A 15,877-nucleotide genomic window follows, 5' to 3' on the forward strand; every position below is an offset into this window, starting at 1 on the left:
ATTTAACCCTCACCTTACCATCTGCTCCTAGGCTGTAATTTCCCCATGATTCAGAGAGATACAGTGTTTTGAGCTAAAATGCTAGGCTGGATTTTAAACACAACTTACACTGGTTTCTAACTAAGCTAACTACTCATTTGGCTGGCACCATTTTTCCAATCAGATCTCTGCACTCAAAGCTGATTTTTCGTTTTCTTTGATGCTGTGGCATTTTATCAGTACAATAATCAGAAGTTGTGTTAAAAAGCAAAAGCAGTAATACAGAACAAAAGCAGGCAACACAAGTCTTCAGAATAGTCCTCAAAATTGTGTATTTCTGGATCCCATTTTATCTCTGCTGCCCTCTTTTCGAAAGTTAACATAAGTAAGCTTGCACGTTCAGTTTATTGCAGGGAAAGGCTTGGCTATATTGGCAGGAAAACCTTAAGCCCTGTTCAACTTTAAGGATAAGAATTAGTCAATATCAAAGCAAAAAGAGGGAGGGAGGGAGGAGAAAAGATATCTTGGTACCTGAAGCCTTTCCATTATTGGAGCTGGGGAGACCTGGGACAGATAAAATGGGGGGACGAAAGGGGAGATAGACTGGTTTTGAAGAATACTCAAAATAGTAGCAGTGTTAGCTTTATTTACATTTTATAAAATACTCTGGCCTTTTCTGCTCTGAAACTTAAAATGACTTGCATGGAGATAAGGACTTGACTGACACTTAGCCATCGACACATTGCATCGGATTCTCTGACTTGTCTTTGCAGGCTAGTTCATGTGCTTGGTTAGAGCTGTTACTGATTTTAAGGGAAGGAGTTGGGTCTTCATTCCGTATTCATGAATTCTGAATTCAGGTTAGCGAGCTATTAGAAAACGGGAGAGGCTGTTTCAGCCTAACTCTTGTTGGAGAAATTCTTTGGGGGGGATGTAGTGATGCCTCGTGGGATCGTGGCTGTACTGATTCAATATCCTGGGTTTCCAGGACAGTCCCAGCAGAAAAACCTATTCTCGTGAGTGAACCTGCGGTCTCATTTTTAGTTCAACGCAGCCATCTCCATGAAGGGTTTATGTCTTGTCTTTGTTCTGCCAGTCTTAGCGCCCCAGTCGGTGTTCCACTTATTTAGGGACATGTGCTGTGCCCTTGGAGAGCCATCTCCCACCACAGAAACCCATGTGTGTTTGATTTGGTCCAGAGTCACAATTTAGGCACTTTCCGTGAGCAGCACCTTTGCAGAGCAAACTGTGTAACCACATCTGCCGAGGGCATGTGGGGTTCCAAGGAAGGAAAGCTACTCGAGGAACCAGTTTGAGGTGGAATCAAAACAAATGATTATGAGGGGTTTCTCAAAGTGTTTTCTTAGCTGCAGTACCTCTTTGCTCCATGATATTGTATATGGAACCCTAGCATATGAAATGGGTCACAGCTGAGCTGGGTAGCTAGAAACCACACCTCCAGGCCTCCCCATCCCACCCAGCAGGCCTGGGGACTCCATGAAACTCAGCAGTATGGACCAGAGACAGCATGAGCACCCAGGCATCTATCTCAGCCCGTTTCCCACTCAGCCAGGCTGGGGACCAGCTTTGCTTGTGGAAATTCTCTCGAGAGGGCCTTTGGCTATTTGTCCCCATGCGTTTCTGGGTGTCAGGAGCAGTGTTTCCCCAGGCGTCATGAATGTACCTTCCTGACTACAGGTCTGTTTGGTTGGGTGGGTTCTCCAAACCCAGCTCTGAACTATGGTTTGCCGTGGTGTAGCTTCTGGTGCTGGGCTCCTCCTCTGTCCGCTGGGCTCCCAGGTATGGCTGGATGCCGGTGCAGGACAGTGGCAGTGGGGGACGTGTCACTCGGTTCTCCTACCTTAGCCAGATGTCTCCTGATCACGTTTTGTTTTGTTCACTAGATGATGATTCAGATCTGTACTCTCCTCGATATTCCTTTTCTGAAGACAGTAAGTGACTTAGAATTTCTTGGTTGTAGGGGAGGAAGGGAGAGTGGTGAACGAGGGAAGACATCTTCCTGTTTTCAGTTTTCATCTGTTTTAAAAGTCTTTCACACCCACTTTTTCCTTCTCCAGCAAAATCTCCCCTTTCTGTGCCTCGCTCAAAAAGTGAGATGAGCTACATTGATGGTGAGAAGGTAGTTAAGAGGTCGGCCACGCTTCCCCTCCCGACCCGCTCTTCCTCGCTAAAATCAAGCCCAGAAAGGTAAGTGCTCTCATCAGCTCTGTGATTTTAGGTTCTCATACACAATCTCTTTCTCTGGGTCAGGCAGCATTGGAGCCAGGAGTCAAGTAGACCTGAGTTTGAATCCCTGCTCTGTCACTTATTAACAGTGACTTGTTTTTTCTGAGTCTCAATGTTCTCATCTGTAAAATGGGGATATATTTTGCATTCATAGGGATGTTGCAAGGATAAAACAAGATGCTGCATGTAACATTTCTAGTAGTGCCTGGCTCACAGTATGCACTTAATAATGTTGACGATAATTATCATCACTTTTTACTTCTTCACAAGAGAAATCCTTTAGCCATAAAATTTGTCATGTGTTTTTATACTCTGTGCATACTGATGGGGCCCATAGCAGAGAATATAATTTTAAAATGAAGCCACGCTTTTTAGTATCTATTTATTTATTCAACACATTATCAAAGCATAAGGCTCACATGGTTGTAATGATATCAGTCATCTGTTAATGCCCGCACCAGATGACCCGATTGTCTTTTATTGAGTCTTCTGCCCTCTGGAGCAACCTCCTGTGCCATCCGGACTGGTGTCCCATGCGTCTCCCAGCTCCATCTTCCACCACTTCTCAATCCACAGAAAGGCCCTGGCCAAACTGAATTACTTATTTTTCCTTTAAATACACACTGTTTCACACCTCCAAACCTTTTCCATCTTCATAGACAAATGAACGGCTGTTTTTGAAATCCCACATATACGTAAGTGACATCTGCCTGAGGAATTTGACAATTAATCTGAAAGGAAGGCTGGGTATACCCGTAAATCCTTACAAGTGCGTTCATCGAGCGCCTACTGGGTACATTCTGTGTGCAGGTTGAACCAGATGTTATGGAGGAATATAAACATACATAAATCATCGTCCCTGCCTTCAAGAAGTTTATAGCCTTGCAGGAAAAACTGAATATAATATCACAGTGCAAAGTGCAATTATGTGCATGTATAAAAATTTTGCAGATAATTTCCAAGGCTTCATGTATCCTCTGAAATTCCTCACTGGATCGGGTTAAGTACTGGTGCCAAAGGCTGCAGTTTTGATGATTACCGGATGGGGTGTGGAATAGGGAAGAAGAACACGGTTATAATAACAAATAACATTTATTGAGTGGTTCCTGGGGGCCTGGTGCTCTGCTAAGTGATTTACATGCTGAGACATACTGTCTCATTTAATCCTTAAAGCAACCCCATTTTTCAGATGAGGCAACTAAGGTAGATAGTGGCAAAGTGCTTGGCCCAGATCAGCTAGCTAGCAAGTGCTGTAGCAGAGTTGGAGCCACAGCTGCCTGGCTCCGGGACCTGCATTCTCTCTCACTGCACTAGCCTGAGTGGGAAGTACAGGCATGTCTGGGGAATGATAAGCTCCTGAGAGCAGAGCAAGGTGAAGGATTTTTCCAGAGCAAGCTCTGCTGCTGCTGCTGCTGCTGCTTCCTTTCTTCTCTTTCTCTTCTCTCTGCTTCCCGGTGTCTGGTTGTGAGCACAGGACACCTCAAGCCTTTTGTGAAGCGAACACAGGGATCTGTTTGTTTGAAGAAGGAAACCAGCACAACTAAATGCTTTGGGCGGAGTCCGATTTTGTGCCTCGGATATAAAAATTCCTTGATTAGACTAGAGTCAGCCAAAGTCAGACCTGTCGGATGCCAATTTTCATGAAAATAGCTCTAATAGGATTTCCTTTCTACAGAAACGACTGGGAGCCCCCAGATAAGAAAGCGGATACAAGAAAATACCGTGCAGAACCCAAAAGCATTTACGAGTATCAGCCGGGCAAGTCCTCCGTTCTGACCAACGAAAAGATGGTAATGTGCATATTAAAGTTCTTTTGTCTCACCCTGCCCGTGTTCTTTAATCCAGATGCACTGTGTGTGCACTTGGATTACATTCTTTCTCCCTTGAAATAGACTTGCTTTGTTTAGAAAACAATGAAAATATGAAGCATTTTTACCCTTTTCATTTTTGCAGGTGTTCACAAAATAAGTCCCGAGAGTGTGCTTTGAAAGAATCCTCTTATTGTGGCTTTGTTGCTCTTTTTGCTCATGGTTTTCACTAATTTTAAATTTTGTAAGGTAAAGGTGGATTTTGCTGCTATCTTTTTTTAAACATCTAACCATTCATTTATCAGGCTTATTACTAACTGGACTAAAGTTGGGGTTTTTTAGGTGACTCTTATTTGAACATGTGCAAAGTTTGTAGAAGTTACTAGTACATCATTAAAAGCCAAATAATTAATATGATGATGTGACTTGGGGGAAAAAAGCCCCAGGCTGTTAGAGTATGTCTTTTAGGCCTTCCTTTTCTGACAAGTGCAATAGAGAGGATGAATTTCATAACTCAGTCTGGTTTATGGTTCCCTATACAAGTTCACATCTCCAAGCAATTATCAGTGGGGAAAATGGCCTGTATGGGCATAGCAGACCACCCTGCAAAAGCAGGGGAGAATTTTTACAAACTGATTAGTTTCGTATCTGCCGATCACGTTTCCTTTTATTCACCCTTCATTAGAAAAAGCTGGTTTCAGAATTCTGAACATGGTTAAAGGGATCCTCCAAAGCTCTATAAACCCTGCAGCTGTGCCAGCAGGATGGAATTATCATGCTGGGGATTGATTCTTATTAAAATGCTGTTACCACACTGAGTCCAGAATAAGTAGGCCTCTGAAATGTGGGCTCAAATTATTCTCCCTCCACCTCTTTTGCTCTACATGTTTTTAAGGAATAATTGATTTGACTTTTAATAAAATAAAAAGGTGACATCTTTAAAAGCACAAAGGGATAAGAAATTTTAATTAGGAAGAAAGGTTCAACAGGTCACAGAAATGCTTCAGAGTTGTCATTCTTCAGCGTTTACTGTGCACCACAGTTATTTTAAGCAAAAAGTTCTGAGAGGAGCGGAGAATTTTGCCTCTGGCTCCACCCTGCATTGGAGCTTCTCTCTCTCTTAGAAAGTAACAAGTACGGAAGGTAATCCTCCCTACAGGTCTTCCTAGAGAGAATGTCATGTCATTTGAGTATATTCCCGACACTTGAATAACAAGTGGTGGACACACCATCACATGTCAGTGCACTTCAATGATTTTAGAGACTCTGTAGGCCTTTGGGTGCTTTTGTGTTGGCAGTTTATTATTTATTATTGTTCATAGACGGTCATTGCTTTATTGAAGGCTTGCCCCTTAATTTCTCCTTTGTTTCCTCCTCCTTTCCTTGGTTCCTAATAATTTGACCACTATTCAAAACTAGGAAAAAAACAGTAACATAGTTTTATTTTTCTCACTGATACCACAATGATCACAATGTCTTCCATGTCATAGTCCTTGGGATCATTTATATTGTTTTTACAGACCCCGAAAAGTAGCACACAGTGCCCACAGGGCCCTCTTTGGGAGTTGTGGTGACCATACACATGGATTGCCAAGCACCGTCTGGGTGTTCCCACACAGGAAGCCCCCTGGTTGTACCAGGACCTGGGCCAACCCAGTTAGGACATAACACCAAAGACTGGCCAGGGAGGAACATCACTGTCCAGCTGTTTTAGTTTCGTGCCTTTCCCTCTATTTAGCGCTGTTCTTCCCAAAGAGTCGTTTTTCATTTTAGAGAGAATCTTCATCTTTTCACAGTCTACGCTTCACAGGGGTTGAATTCGTCCTTTATTTTTGAATTTCTTTTCCTGCTATTTTTGCCACATGAGCAGAAACGTTGGAGTGTGAGTTTCAGCACGTGAGTCCTGCCTTTTGGTTTCCAGTGTCGGGTTTACCAGAATTTGAGGAACCCCCTTCCTTCCACAGCCACCACCCCACCACCACACACACACACACACACACACACACACACACACATTTTTGTTGTTGTTAACTGTGAATAAGTATACTAACTAGAGACAGACAGATGTAAGAATCTAAATGTGCTCTCAGTAATGCACATCTCCTTTTAAGGGGGAAAATCCACTTTTCCCCCCAATTCTTTTCCAGTTGGAGGTGCCCGTGTCTGCTTAAGCCTGGCAATTTAAATTGTGGCCTCACAGGCACATCTCTCTGTCTGTTGTTCACACAAAGAGTTGAAGAGTAGGCTGTAAAGGTTGCCTCAGAGCACATCTTGTCCCTGGAGCAAACCCACAGCATCCCAGACAGACAAACACTGTGCTACCTTCAGAATCCCCCCAGGAGATTCACAGTCTTGGTGACCCATTCAGCTGTTTGGCAAACTCATATGAAGTTCTTCATAACTGTTTGGCCTCCCTCTTATCATAGTATGAGTCCATTTTCTCCTCTTCTGGTCTTGGAATTGGAGACCTGTTGGTCAGTCCTTGCTTTGTCAGAAATGGCTTTTTTCAGGCTGTGTTCCTTTTACTTTCCTCCAAAGTCCCTTATAGACCTGAACTTCAGCTCAATTCAATAAATATATACAATTGACCCTTGAACAACATGGGTTTGAACTGCATAGTCAACTTATACATGGATTCTTTTCAATAGTAAATGCTATAGCCCTACACAATCGTGGTTGGTTGGATCTGTGGATATAGAGGAACCGTGGCTACAGAGGGCCAACTGTAAATTATACTTGGATTTTTCGATTGCACGCACCCCTAATGCCCGCACTGTTCAAGGGTCTGCTGTATAGAATAACTTTGATGTGCCAAGCTCTGCATTAGATGTTGGAGTTCCTGCTCCCATAGGGGTATAGTAGGAAGGACAGACATTAAAATCATTATCACAGACACGATATATATTTGAAAGTGTAAAACAAGGGGATTTACCCAACTTGGTTTCTTCCCATTTTACTGTCACCTTGAATTCCTTCCTGACTTTTCAAGTTTGTCACTTGCCCCTGTTTTAGCTTAGTGTCATCCACAAACTAAGCAGGCCCGCCCCCTTCTCATGGGGAGTATGAGAAATGTAAACAGCATTGGACTAGGAATTGCAAGGTCGGAGTTCTGAGTTCGAATTCTGACTCTGCCTTATGTCTTGGGACATCGCTTAACCTTTCTGAACCACAGTGTTTTCATCTATAAAATGAAATTATTATCTGGCCTGCCAGCCTCACTGAAGCACTGAGTGAGAGGATCATGTGTGATAATGTGGGTTAAAGATCTATGACCATTATAAAATGCCATGTAAATGACTGGGCTACATTCAGATTATTTAATTAAAATCTGAAGCTAGTCTCTGGCTCCCGTCCAAGCAGCAAAACTGTCCTTCAGGACAGTCAGGTGTCCCTCTCAAGTCACCTGCCTTTTCTGAGGATTTTGCCAAGCTGGGAAAAGATAGCCACTGGTAGCAGAGAACTCAGCCTGGCCTTGTGGAATCTGCTTTGCCTGCCAGTACAGAGAGCCTGTTCTGCATCCAGAAGGACGTTTTCTGCCTGTCTGTTCTGTACTTGGATCTGTAGTGGAGTTATAAATGCAGAATCAAATGCTGTGTGGTATTGCCTCTTTAACTTTCTCTCTGGCAGCTCAGAGGGCTGAGGCTGGCTGCTCTGGGTCCAAGCTGGTTGACATACCTCCTGACTCAGTTCTCAGCCTGGCATTAACCTCAGCAGTAAAACAATCTGCAAACAACCTTTGACAATAAAATGGGTTAATTCTTTCAGGACTGAGGACCAAAACATTCAGGCAGTTTCCTGAAAGAGTTGATACTTTTTTTTTTTTAATGAAAAGAGACTACTCCCAGAGAGCAATTTATAAATAGTCTTTTAAAATAATAAACATGAAATAGGTTTCATGAAACCCCATCATACAAGGATCTGGGGTGTCCCTGTGTCTAAACTGTCTCTCCTGAATAGTGGTGTCTTTGTAGATATTGTGCCTCATTTCACTGAATAAATACAGAATCCATTATTTTACATAATTGCAAAATCCATTGAGAAGGAACACGCATTCTCCAAGGTTTAAGCCCTACGCCCCTAAAGACAGTTGGAGGAGGTTTTAATCTGGATTCAAGAGGGCAGACTCTGTTTCAACATATATTTCCCTTTGATTTCAACTAACGTCTATCCAGTTAATTTCTGTTGAAGAAAAGTCCTCTGCCATATTTTCCTCTATTTAAAGCAAAAGTAGAAATAATGGTAAAGATTCTTATAGGGATTTTTAGAAGAGATTGGTAAAGGTCACTAAGGAAGTTTACGGTCATTTCAATAAGCTACAAAAGGCCTGTTAACTGAATGTTAAGAAAAATGTGTCCAGGAGGAGCAGCTTTGTGAAGGAGTCACTTGGAGATGCGTCCACAGGATCTGCAGTTTCCTTCCTCATGTGTCGTGGCCCTGAGGGCATGAAGTTTCTTATGATGTTTTCAATCACAGTGGAACATGTACATTTTCTATTTCATATTGTTGTCAGAATATCACCACCTCTCTCTTTTGTGACTATCAAGATTTTTTGAAACGTATATACCCGTAGGAATTAAGCCGTGAGCCTCTAACACTTCTATCTGATGTGACCATATCTCCGGTTTATTAAGGAGAAACCTGATTTGCTTTCCAGGCATTCATTTTCCAACTAATTATTTCCGGAAACACATGCTCTTCCACAGAGCAAGGTACCAGAACTTTATAAATATTTGATTAAACATGAAATCCCATGGAATCATATTATCAGTCTGTGAACTACTTTTTAGAGTCGTATAAAATGAGAAATCTAACTTATTTTTGTAACATAACCCCAAAGTTTTTCCCCCCCTATCGTTCTGTTATCTGTCTTGTTCAGCTTTTCCCTTGCTTTATTTTTTCCCTAGTTCTTTAATGTTTATTTCGTAGAACACAAAGTATATTCTGTCTGTATTCATCCCCCATGGATGCTTGTTTAAAATGTTTTTTCACTTGTGTCTACTGTTTTTACTTACATCATCTTTCACTTTACTCTGTATGGGACATGGTTTCTCACCTACTCATGTGCCATTAAAGATGCAGTATTAACAAATTGGCTTTTATAAAAGCGTCAGTATTTGCTGCTTATTTTGAAAACCTTAAGGCAGCCTTGCAAATAAGTACTAAAACTGTACTAGCCCATAAAAAGTGTTTGCTGTACTCATCTGGCATAGATGGCTAAACGTTTGATGTGTTCCCCAAGTTATTTGCTCTTAACTAATAGCTCTTTGTAAAGAGGGATAAGGGCTCTCTTTTCTCCCACCACTCCGACAATTGCCAAGGGAAACTGTCATGCCCATGTTCAGATCTGTTGGGAGGGCGGCAGTGTGGTGCAGCGTTCTCCATCTGTCGTCTCTCTGCCTTGGGACAGAGAATGACTCCCTCACTGCTCCCTACCTCAGTGTGCCTGTTTTCATAAACGCATCCTTTCCCGCCTGTTTCAGCTCCCCTGATTTTGCTCATGTCAGTAAAGAAATGGATGATCGCTGCTGTTGAATGCAGGTGCTGTATATTTCTGGAAACCACTGCATCTCTACTGGCCGGTTCCTATGTAATCTCTGCATAATGTTATCCTTCTCTCTCTTCCATTTCCCTATCACCAACCCTTATAGAGTCGGGATATAAGCCCAGAAGAGATAGATTTAAAGAATGAACCTTGGTATAAATTCTTTTCGGAATTGGAGTTTGGGAAACCGGTAAGTTTAATAGCTTCAGTGGTTATAGACACCTGTTTTCATAGTGCTGTTGATGCATTGTTGCTGATAAAAAAAATCAGACCTATTTGTAAAGAATTCAGGAAGTGGGGAGCAGCCTTGTTGGCTGTCAGTGGTGGGATTGTCTATTCTCGCTGCAACCTGTGAGCTTTCCATTGCTTTACTTCACCAAGAAAGGACAGTGAGCTCTAGACAGCATTCCTTGCTAGAAACTCCCCCAGGAGACATGGCTAAGTTTGTTTCAGGACCTCCCACCACTAGCAACAAATATCACACACCTTGTAGATTGCATTATTTCGGCCTTTGGTTCAGTTCCTTGACCAAAGTCTTCATGGTGTACTGAAGACAACCAGGAGAACGCATTACACACTGAGAAAGACCAGCATTGTCACTAATAGAAATTTTAGCAGCACACATGAAAGGGAAGTGCCAGTGGAAACGGGCCCCTCTATGCAGAGGTGATCCTCGAATGCCATCCTGTTACAGGCGACTTTTAGGGAATGATTTCTCTGAGGTAGGATAATATTTCCCAAAATTAGAAATGAGAGTTAGGAATTGTAGCAAACTTAGTATTCAGCCCAATAGCCTGTAGCTTCCCTGTGATGTGTCCGAGTTCGCTTTGGTACAAATTGATTTTTGGCACTTAAAGCAGGATTTTCTTGGACTTGCACCCAAAGGAGCATCAAACCAAAGGGAGAATTGAGCTCATTTTTCCACTGGAGATGACTGGAAACTGACTTTAAAGCTCCAGTTACTTTAAAGTCTTAATTATTACAGCTGCAAAAAGAATTTACAGGTGGAGGGATTTAGTGTATAAAAATAAAACATTTTATTAGATGTTTGTATGAGACTTTAAGCATTGAATCGGCATTTGAATCACCATGATTTAGAATGATAGTTTTATTTGCAGATAGCCATTAACTTTATAGTTCAGTAAAATGTTAAATTCTGTAGTACATTTTTTAATGAAGATGAAGATGGAGCAATTTCACTGTTGCTCTGGAATTGCTGAGCTTTGTTTGAATGTTCAGTCATTTTCTGAGTTAGGAGCACCTGCCTTGCAAACACCCCTTCTTGTAGGAACAGGCATTCCTCCCACTTTGTCCCCTCCCTGACACTGTCACCTAAAGTCAGCCGAGGTGTCCTGGATGAACAGCGCCACCTAATGACCAGAGAGGGAAGCATCCAACCCAAAGTCTGCACCGTCTCCTCCCCAAAGCTTTGTTACACCCCTCACTTCTCCTCTCTCTCCCTGTTTTCTCTGCTGTCCACCATTCACACATCAGTGAAGTCTACCTCACGCAGTCTCTTCCACATGCAAAGATTTAACAGTATCCTAACCCTTTTCCTTTTCTTTTTCTTAAAACCTGCTCAATTATCTCACAAAAAAACCTGCAGAAATGTGTACCCCTGCCCCCTCAAAAAAAAGACCATGATTGGTACACGCAATAATAATGCCATGCTTTCATCAGAGAAAGCAAAAGATATTAGCTTTAAATTGTTTATAAGAAGGAGTCTATGCCACTGAGTTTTGAAACCCTGTTCAGAATCCACAAATTTCTAGCCATCTCTTCATTTGCCAGATAACAAATAACTATTTTAGTTTTACTGAAATATTAACTTTTAGGAAAAGTTATGAAGCCATTTTTTTTCTAATTAATTGTGATTGGTTTGTTTTATTAAATCTGTCATCGTAAATAATACTCTTTTCATTAGCAGTAGACAGCATTTCAGTCACAGCATATTTAGATAGGCTCCGTGAATAGCTCCGTGAATTAGCATCGTTTCTGCTGGAAACTGTAGTCTGAGCCCACACAACCAATCCAGACAAATGTTGACAACACGGTCCATTTGCGTACGGGGACCTTCCTATAATTTGTATTCCTAATTGCCTCTTAATTATTTAAAGACTTAGAGATGCTTTTCCAAAAGGTCATTTTCTCTGAAGCCAGAGTGTTCCTTGCATAGACCTTAGAGTCCTTCTTAAATGGGACTACCTCTTTTTTGTGTAGGTCTTTTAAAGTATTAGAAGATGATACTTTTGAAGACTTGCCAAAATAGCTTAATCAATGCCTATATCCTGAGGAACAGCACTGAGGTGAACGGGTGCTTATGGTCTGAGTCATCCTAAGGGTGGGCTTGTTATCTGGTTGAACCAGGTTGATGACTCCCAGAGTTTGGGAGGAAGGTGTGATGGGGAGAAATTTTTTCTTCACTTCTCTCCTACCCCAATCAACTCTGGGCCACAAAAGAGCAAGAGACATAAATAAAAGGAGTATAATCCATGGCAGTTGTTTTGGAAGATTTTTCAGTCATTCAGAAGCAGAATGAAATTAAAACTACTATCAAACCACGTGGATCATTGTTTCTCCTTTTTACGCCATATGAACCTAGGACCCACTTGCCCCTAGTAAAGCCTGCTAGAACTTTAGACATTTATCCTGAACTCCTTTCTTCCTTGGCCCCTTCACTTAAAGCCACCCAAAATGAGCTGAAGTTTCAGCAAGCTCCTGACTGTAATACCTTTTAGGTCTAATGAGTTGTAGGATATCAACTAATTTAAGACTCCAGGGACCATTTGGGGGAAGATTATTTAAAACCAATTTAATTTGTAAGCACTGTCTTATTTTTTGCAGTAAGTAAATGAGTAGAGCTACCATCAGTGACTTGAAAACATCTCCATCCCCAGATGAACAATCCAACTGTATTAAGTGCTTAAAGATGAATGGTAATTGTCAGTGGCACTTACTTTACAAATTGCAGAATATACGCAATTTATATTACATACAGGAGTTACTGGTGAAGGCACCTTGGAATCAATTACGTTGCATTTGTAAAATCAATTACTTTTTATTTGGCCTGGAGTGTCAGCTTTTTCTTCTTTTTTCTCCCCCTAATTTCTACAGAAATTGATGTGATTTCTGTAAGTAAGCTCGGGGCAAAATGTAAAACTAATTTGAATGTTTCCATAGAGTTGGTTATGATGAAATTTGCACAGAATGATAGGAGTTATTAATGATCTCATCTCCTCAGAGGTCACTGTGTAAGAAATTTCAAGTCTAAGTGGGCAGAACACGAAGGTTTACTTAGTGGAAGAGAGGTTGCAAAGATAGAAGCGGCTTGTAACTTCCAGATGTCCTACCCTCTGGACCCCGCTTAAAACAATTCTCCTGGCAGATTTCTACTTCGGGAATGCAGTTCTAATTCTAACATAAACAGTTAAAGGAGAAAATAAAAATAACCTTACAGTTCACTGTTTAAATTCAAAGTATAAACTCTGCCTTCTAAGAGAGATGGAAGGTTTGACTCTACCATCAGCAGTATTACCAAAGTCTAGTTAAATTGTAAAAGGAGATTTTTTAAAAATTAGTGAAATTGTCTAGTTCTACAGTGCAATATTTAACACCTGTTTCATACATGGATTTCATTGCCACAAGCCACAGGAAGCACATTTAGCACCACGTACCCACCCTTGGTTAGATCTCCAAATTCACACGTTTATGAAGACAATGAATTTTACAGGGGAGAAGACTAGCTTCCAAAATGTAGGCTCTCAGTGTCCATCTTAGTTGGAAAAGAACAATGAGGAATTTAAATGTTTGTTTTTGTTCAAATTGGCGTTAATGCTTTTTTTTTTCCTTCTTTTTAAAGTTTTCAATATTTAGAATCCAACAGTGATTGACTCTTGAGACAGAGGTGCAGAAATAAACCTCCCACTTTAACATTTCCAGCTCCTGAGTTCCATGGGGTCCCCAGGTGGCCTCAGGAGACAGGGTGCCCACTCCTTTTGTTTTTAGTTCACTTTTCTGTGTTGAGACAGTTCTCCTAGTGTTGCCCCTCTTGGTTTGAGCCGGTCTCCATGTTTGTCTTTATGTCTTTACGCTCATTTCTTCATTTCCTCCTCTGCTTCCCGTCAGCCTCCCAAAAAGATATGGGATTATACTCCTGGAGACTGCTCTATCCTTCCTAGAGAGGATAGAAAGGTAATTCCACTGTGGGCTGTGTGTGTGCGCTCTGGCCTGGCTAGTGTGCGTGTGTTGTGGGCTTTTTTCTTTTATTAAATCCCCCCCCTTTTATTTTTAACTTGATTGTAACTTTTTTTTTTTTTTTTGGCTTGGTGATAAAACAGTTTAACAAAGTCTCTAAGACTTATACTAATGTGTAGAGGTTTTTAAAGCAATTGCTTATTCTTCTGACATATAGTATGTGTCATAGTCACCATACTCTGAAAATAAGAAAATAAGTATTTCCTAAAAGGTAGGTTTTTGGGGTCTGTGTAGTTCCTCTCTCTAGCAAGTACAGTAGAGTTTTGGAGCTCTGATTACCACGGGATTTGTATTCTCTCTGCCTAATGTTGCATTCTCTGTTTTCCTGTCTTTAACTCATTTCTAGTAAGCTCTTGTGTTTTAGTCATGCCATCTTTGCCTTATTAATGTATGATACTAAACAAACTCGTTTTTCAAACGTAACCTTCCATGCTGTCTGCCTTTCCTCCTAACTAAAACCCTCTTTCCCATCTTTTCTTTCTTGAACCAGACTAATCTAGAGAAAGATCTCAACCTCTGCCAAACAGAGTTAGAGGCAGATTTAGAAAAAACGGAGACGCTTAATAAAGCACCCAGTGCAAACCTGTCACAGGTATTTCTGAGTTTTTCTCGTGCCCTCAGTTCCCGTTGCTTTCTTCTTTGTTCTATGGTTTTTGATGTAGTTGGGGTGATGAATGGTTATGCTGGTCATTTTTAAGCCGCCTGGCTTTCTGACTCCTGTTTTAGATCACCCCTGACCCCCAACTTAATTTTTGTTTGGATTTCTTTTGAGCTTGGCATCTTCCTTAAAGGGGATTTTTCAAATATATATGCAGGGTGGCTGGTGATTTAACTGCTCCCCCCCGACCCCCGCTTACCATCCTCTTTCTCTGCTTTCAAGGGGTCACCCTTTTAACTCCCCTTCTGCCCCCTTGTGTGTATACCTTCTCTGAATTTTCAGGGAGCCTTTTCTGGGCAACTTCCGTGTCTTTTTTGCAGCCCTGGGAGATACCAACCTCAGAGATCATTTTCAAAAACACAGCGGCTGTGATTCGAGTGCCTCTTGCGTGCAAGGCACTGTCAGAATAGTAGTATTTGTAACTTGAAAGGTCAGAAAGTTCTTAATGAAAAAATGCACTCCGGAGGCCAGACAACCTGGCCACAAGCGTTTGAAACTCTGCCTACATTGATATTTTTAAAGGGAGCTATGTCCCAGTGTGGTTTATTAAAGGATATGTCAGAAAGAGAGAGAGTCCGGGGTAAATGGGCTCCCAAGGCGAAGAAAAATACCAAATGTTTGGAGAACTACCCCCAGGGTTCCCTGACAAAACAAAGGAGATGCTTACAAGGAAAGGGTATCTTTATAGAAAATAAAAAAGGAATGCGGACACTGCTGAAGAGGCTAGGACGTCCACAGACTGTGGCAGGATAAATGGAAAATGCTACTGGACCATGTTATTCTTAAGCAGAACTGAGACAAGGAGGGTCAGGCCGCCAGTGTGTGTGACTTGGGTACGAAGTCATGTAGAGCCAGAGGCTCAAAGCAGGTGATTATGGCCGCAGCCAGGGATGCCTGGGATAAGAGGGGCAGAAGCCAAGCACCGCAAGCAGATCCAGGGGAGTTAGGGTTTAGGAATTCAGAGTCACCGCAGGATGAGGCAGCCAGCAGGACCAGCGGTTAGGCCCAGGGGAGCACAGAAGGTGAGCGACAGGGCATGCAGTCAGGCAGATGCGTGACGGGGTGGGCATAGTGGGGAGCTGAGTCTCCAACCAGGGCGGAGACTGGCACCAGCTGTAGCTGCTGTGGGAATGGAGGTCTGAGCTGGGTCTAAAGGAGAACTGTGGCTGCAGGTAAGTCCTGAAGTGAGCTGGGGGGCTGGAGGGGAGCCCGAAGTGAATCAGCAGGCACTTTTTCCAAAGTACTGTAATAAGAGTGGTTCTGTGACATGTGGCAGGGTGGACAGCAGCTAGAGAACTACTGCAGTAACCGCAGCCTCCTTGGGGCAGAGATGGCATCCAGTACCTACAACCCTGCCTGGGGCTAGGTGGGCCTGAAGAGGTGTCTGAC

At 42.1% G+C, this 15,877-nt stretch overlaps 1 protein-coding gene across 14 annotated transcripts in view; it reads left to right on the forward strand.

The window, feature by feature from the left end:
- SORBS1 (sorbin and SH3 domain containing 1) overlaps positions 1 to 15,877 on the forward strand; it is a 244,009-nt gene that overhangs the window by 177,671 nt on the left and 50,461 nt on the right. For 10 of the 14 annotated variants that reach the window (XM_081253012.1, XM_081253016.1, XM_081253007.1 and 7 more), the window contains 4 exons: positions 1,884 to 1,931; positions 2,058 to 2,187; positions 3,902 to 4,016; positions 9,683 to 9,766. In XM_081253012.1, the coding sequence (XP_081109138.1) occupies positions 1,884 to 1,931; positions 2,058 to 2,187; positions 3,902 to 4,016; positions 9,683 to 9,766 (377 nt within the window). The remainder of the gene's footprint in view (positions 1 to 1,883; positions 1,932 to 2,057; positions 2,188 to 3,901; positions 4,017 to 9,682; positions 9,767 to 15,877) is intronic. The other 4 variants (XM_081253014.1, XM_081253004.1, XM_081253015.1 and 1 more) reach the window with 1 other exon arrangement.

Source organism: Mesoplodon bidens (assembly GCF_964165515.1).
Source record: "Mesoplodon bidens genome assembly, chromosome: 1".
NCBI classification, from domain to species: Eukaryota; Metazoa; Chordata; class Mammalia; order Artiodactyla; family Ziphiidae; genus Mesoplodon; species Mesoplodon bidens.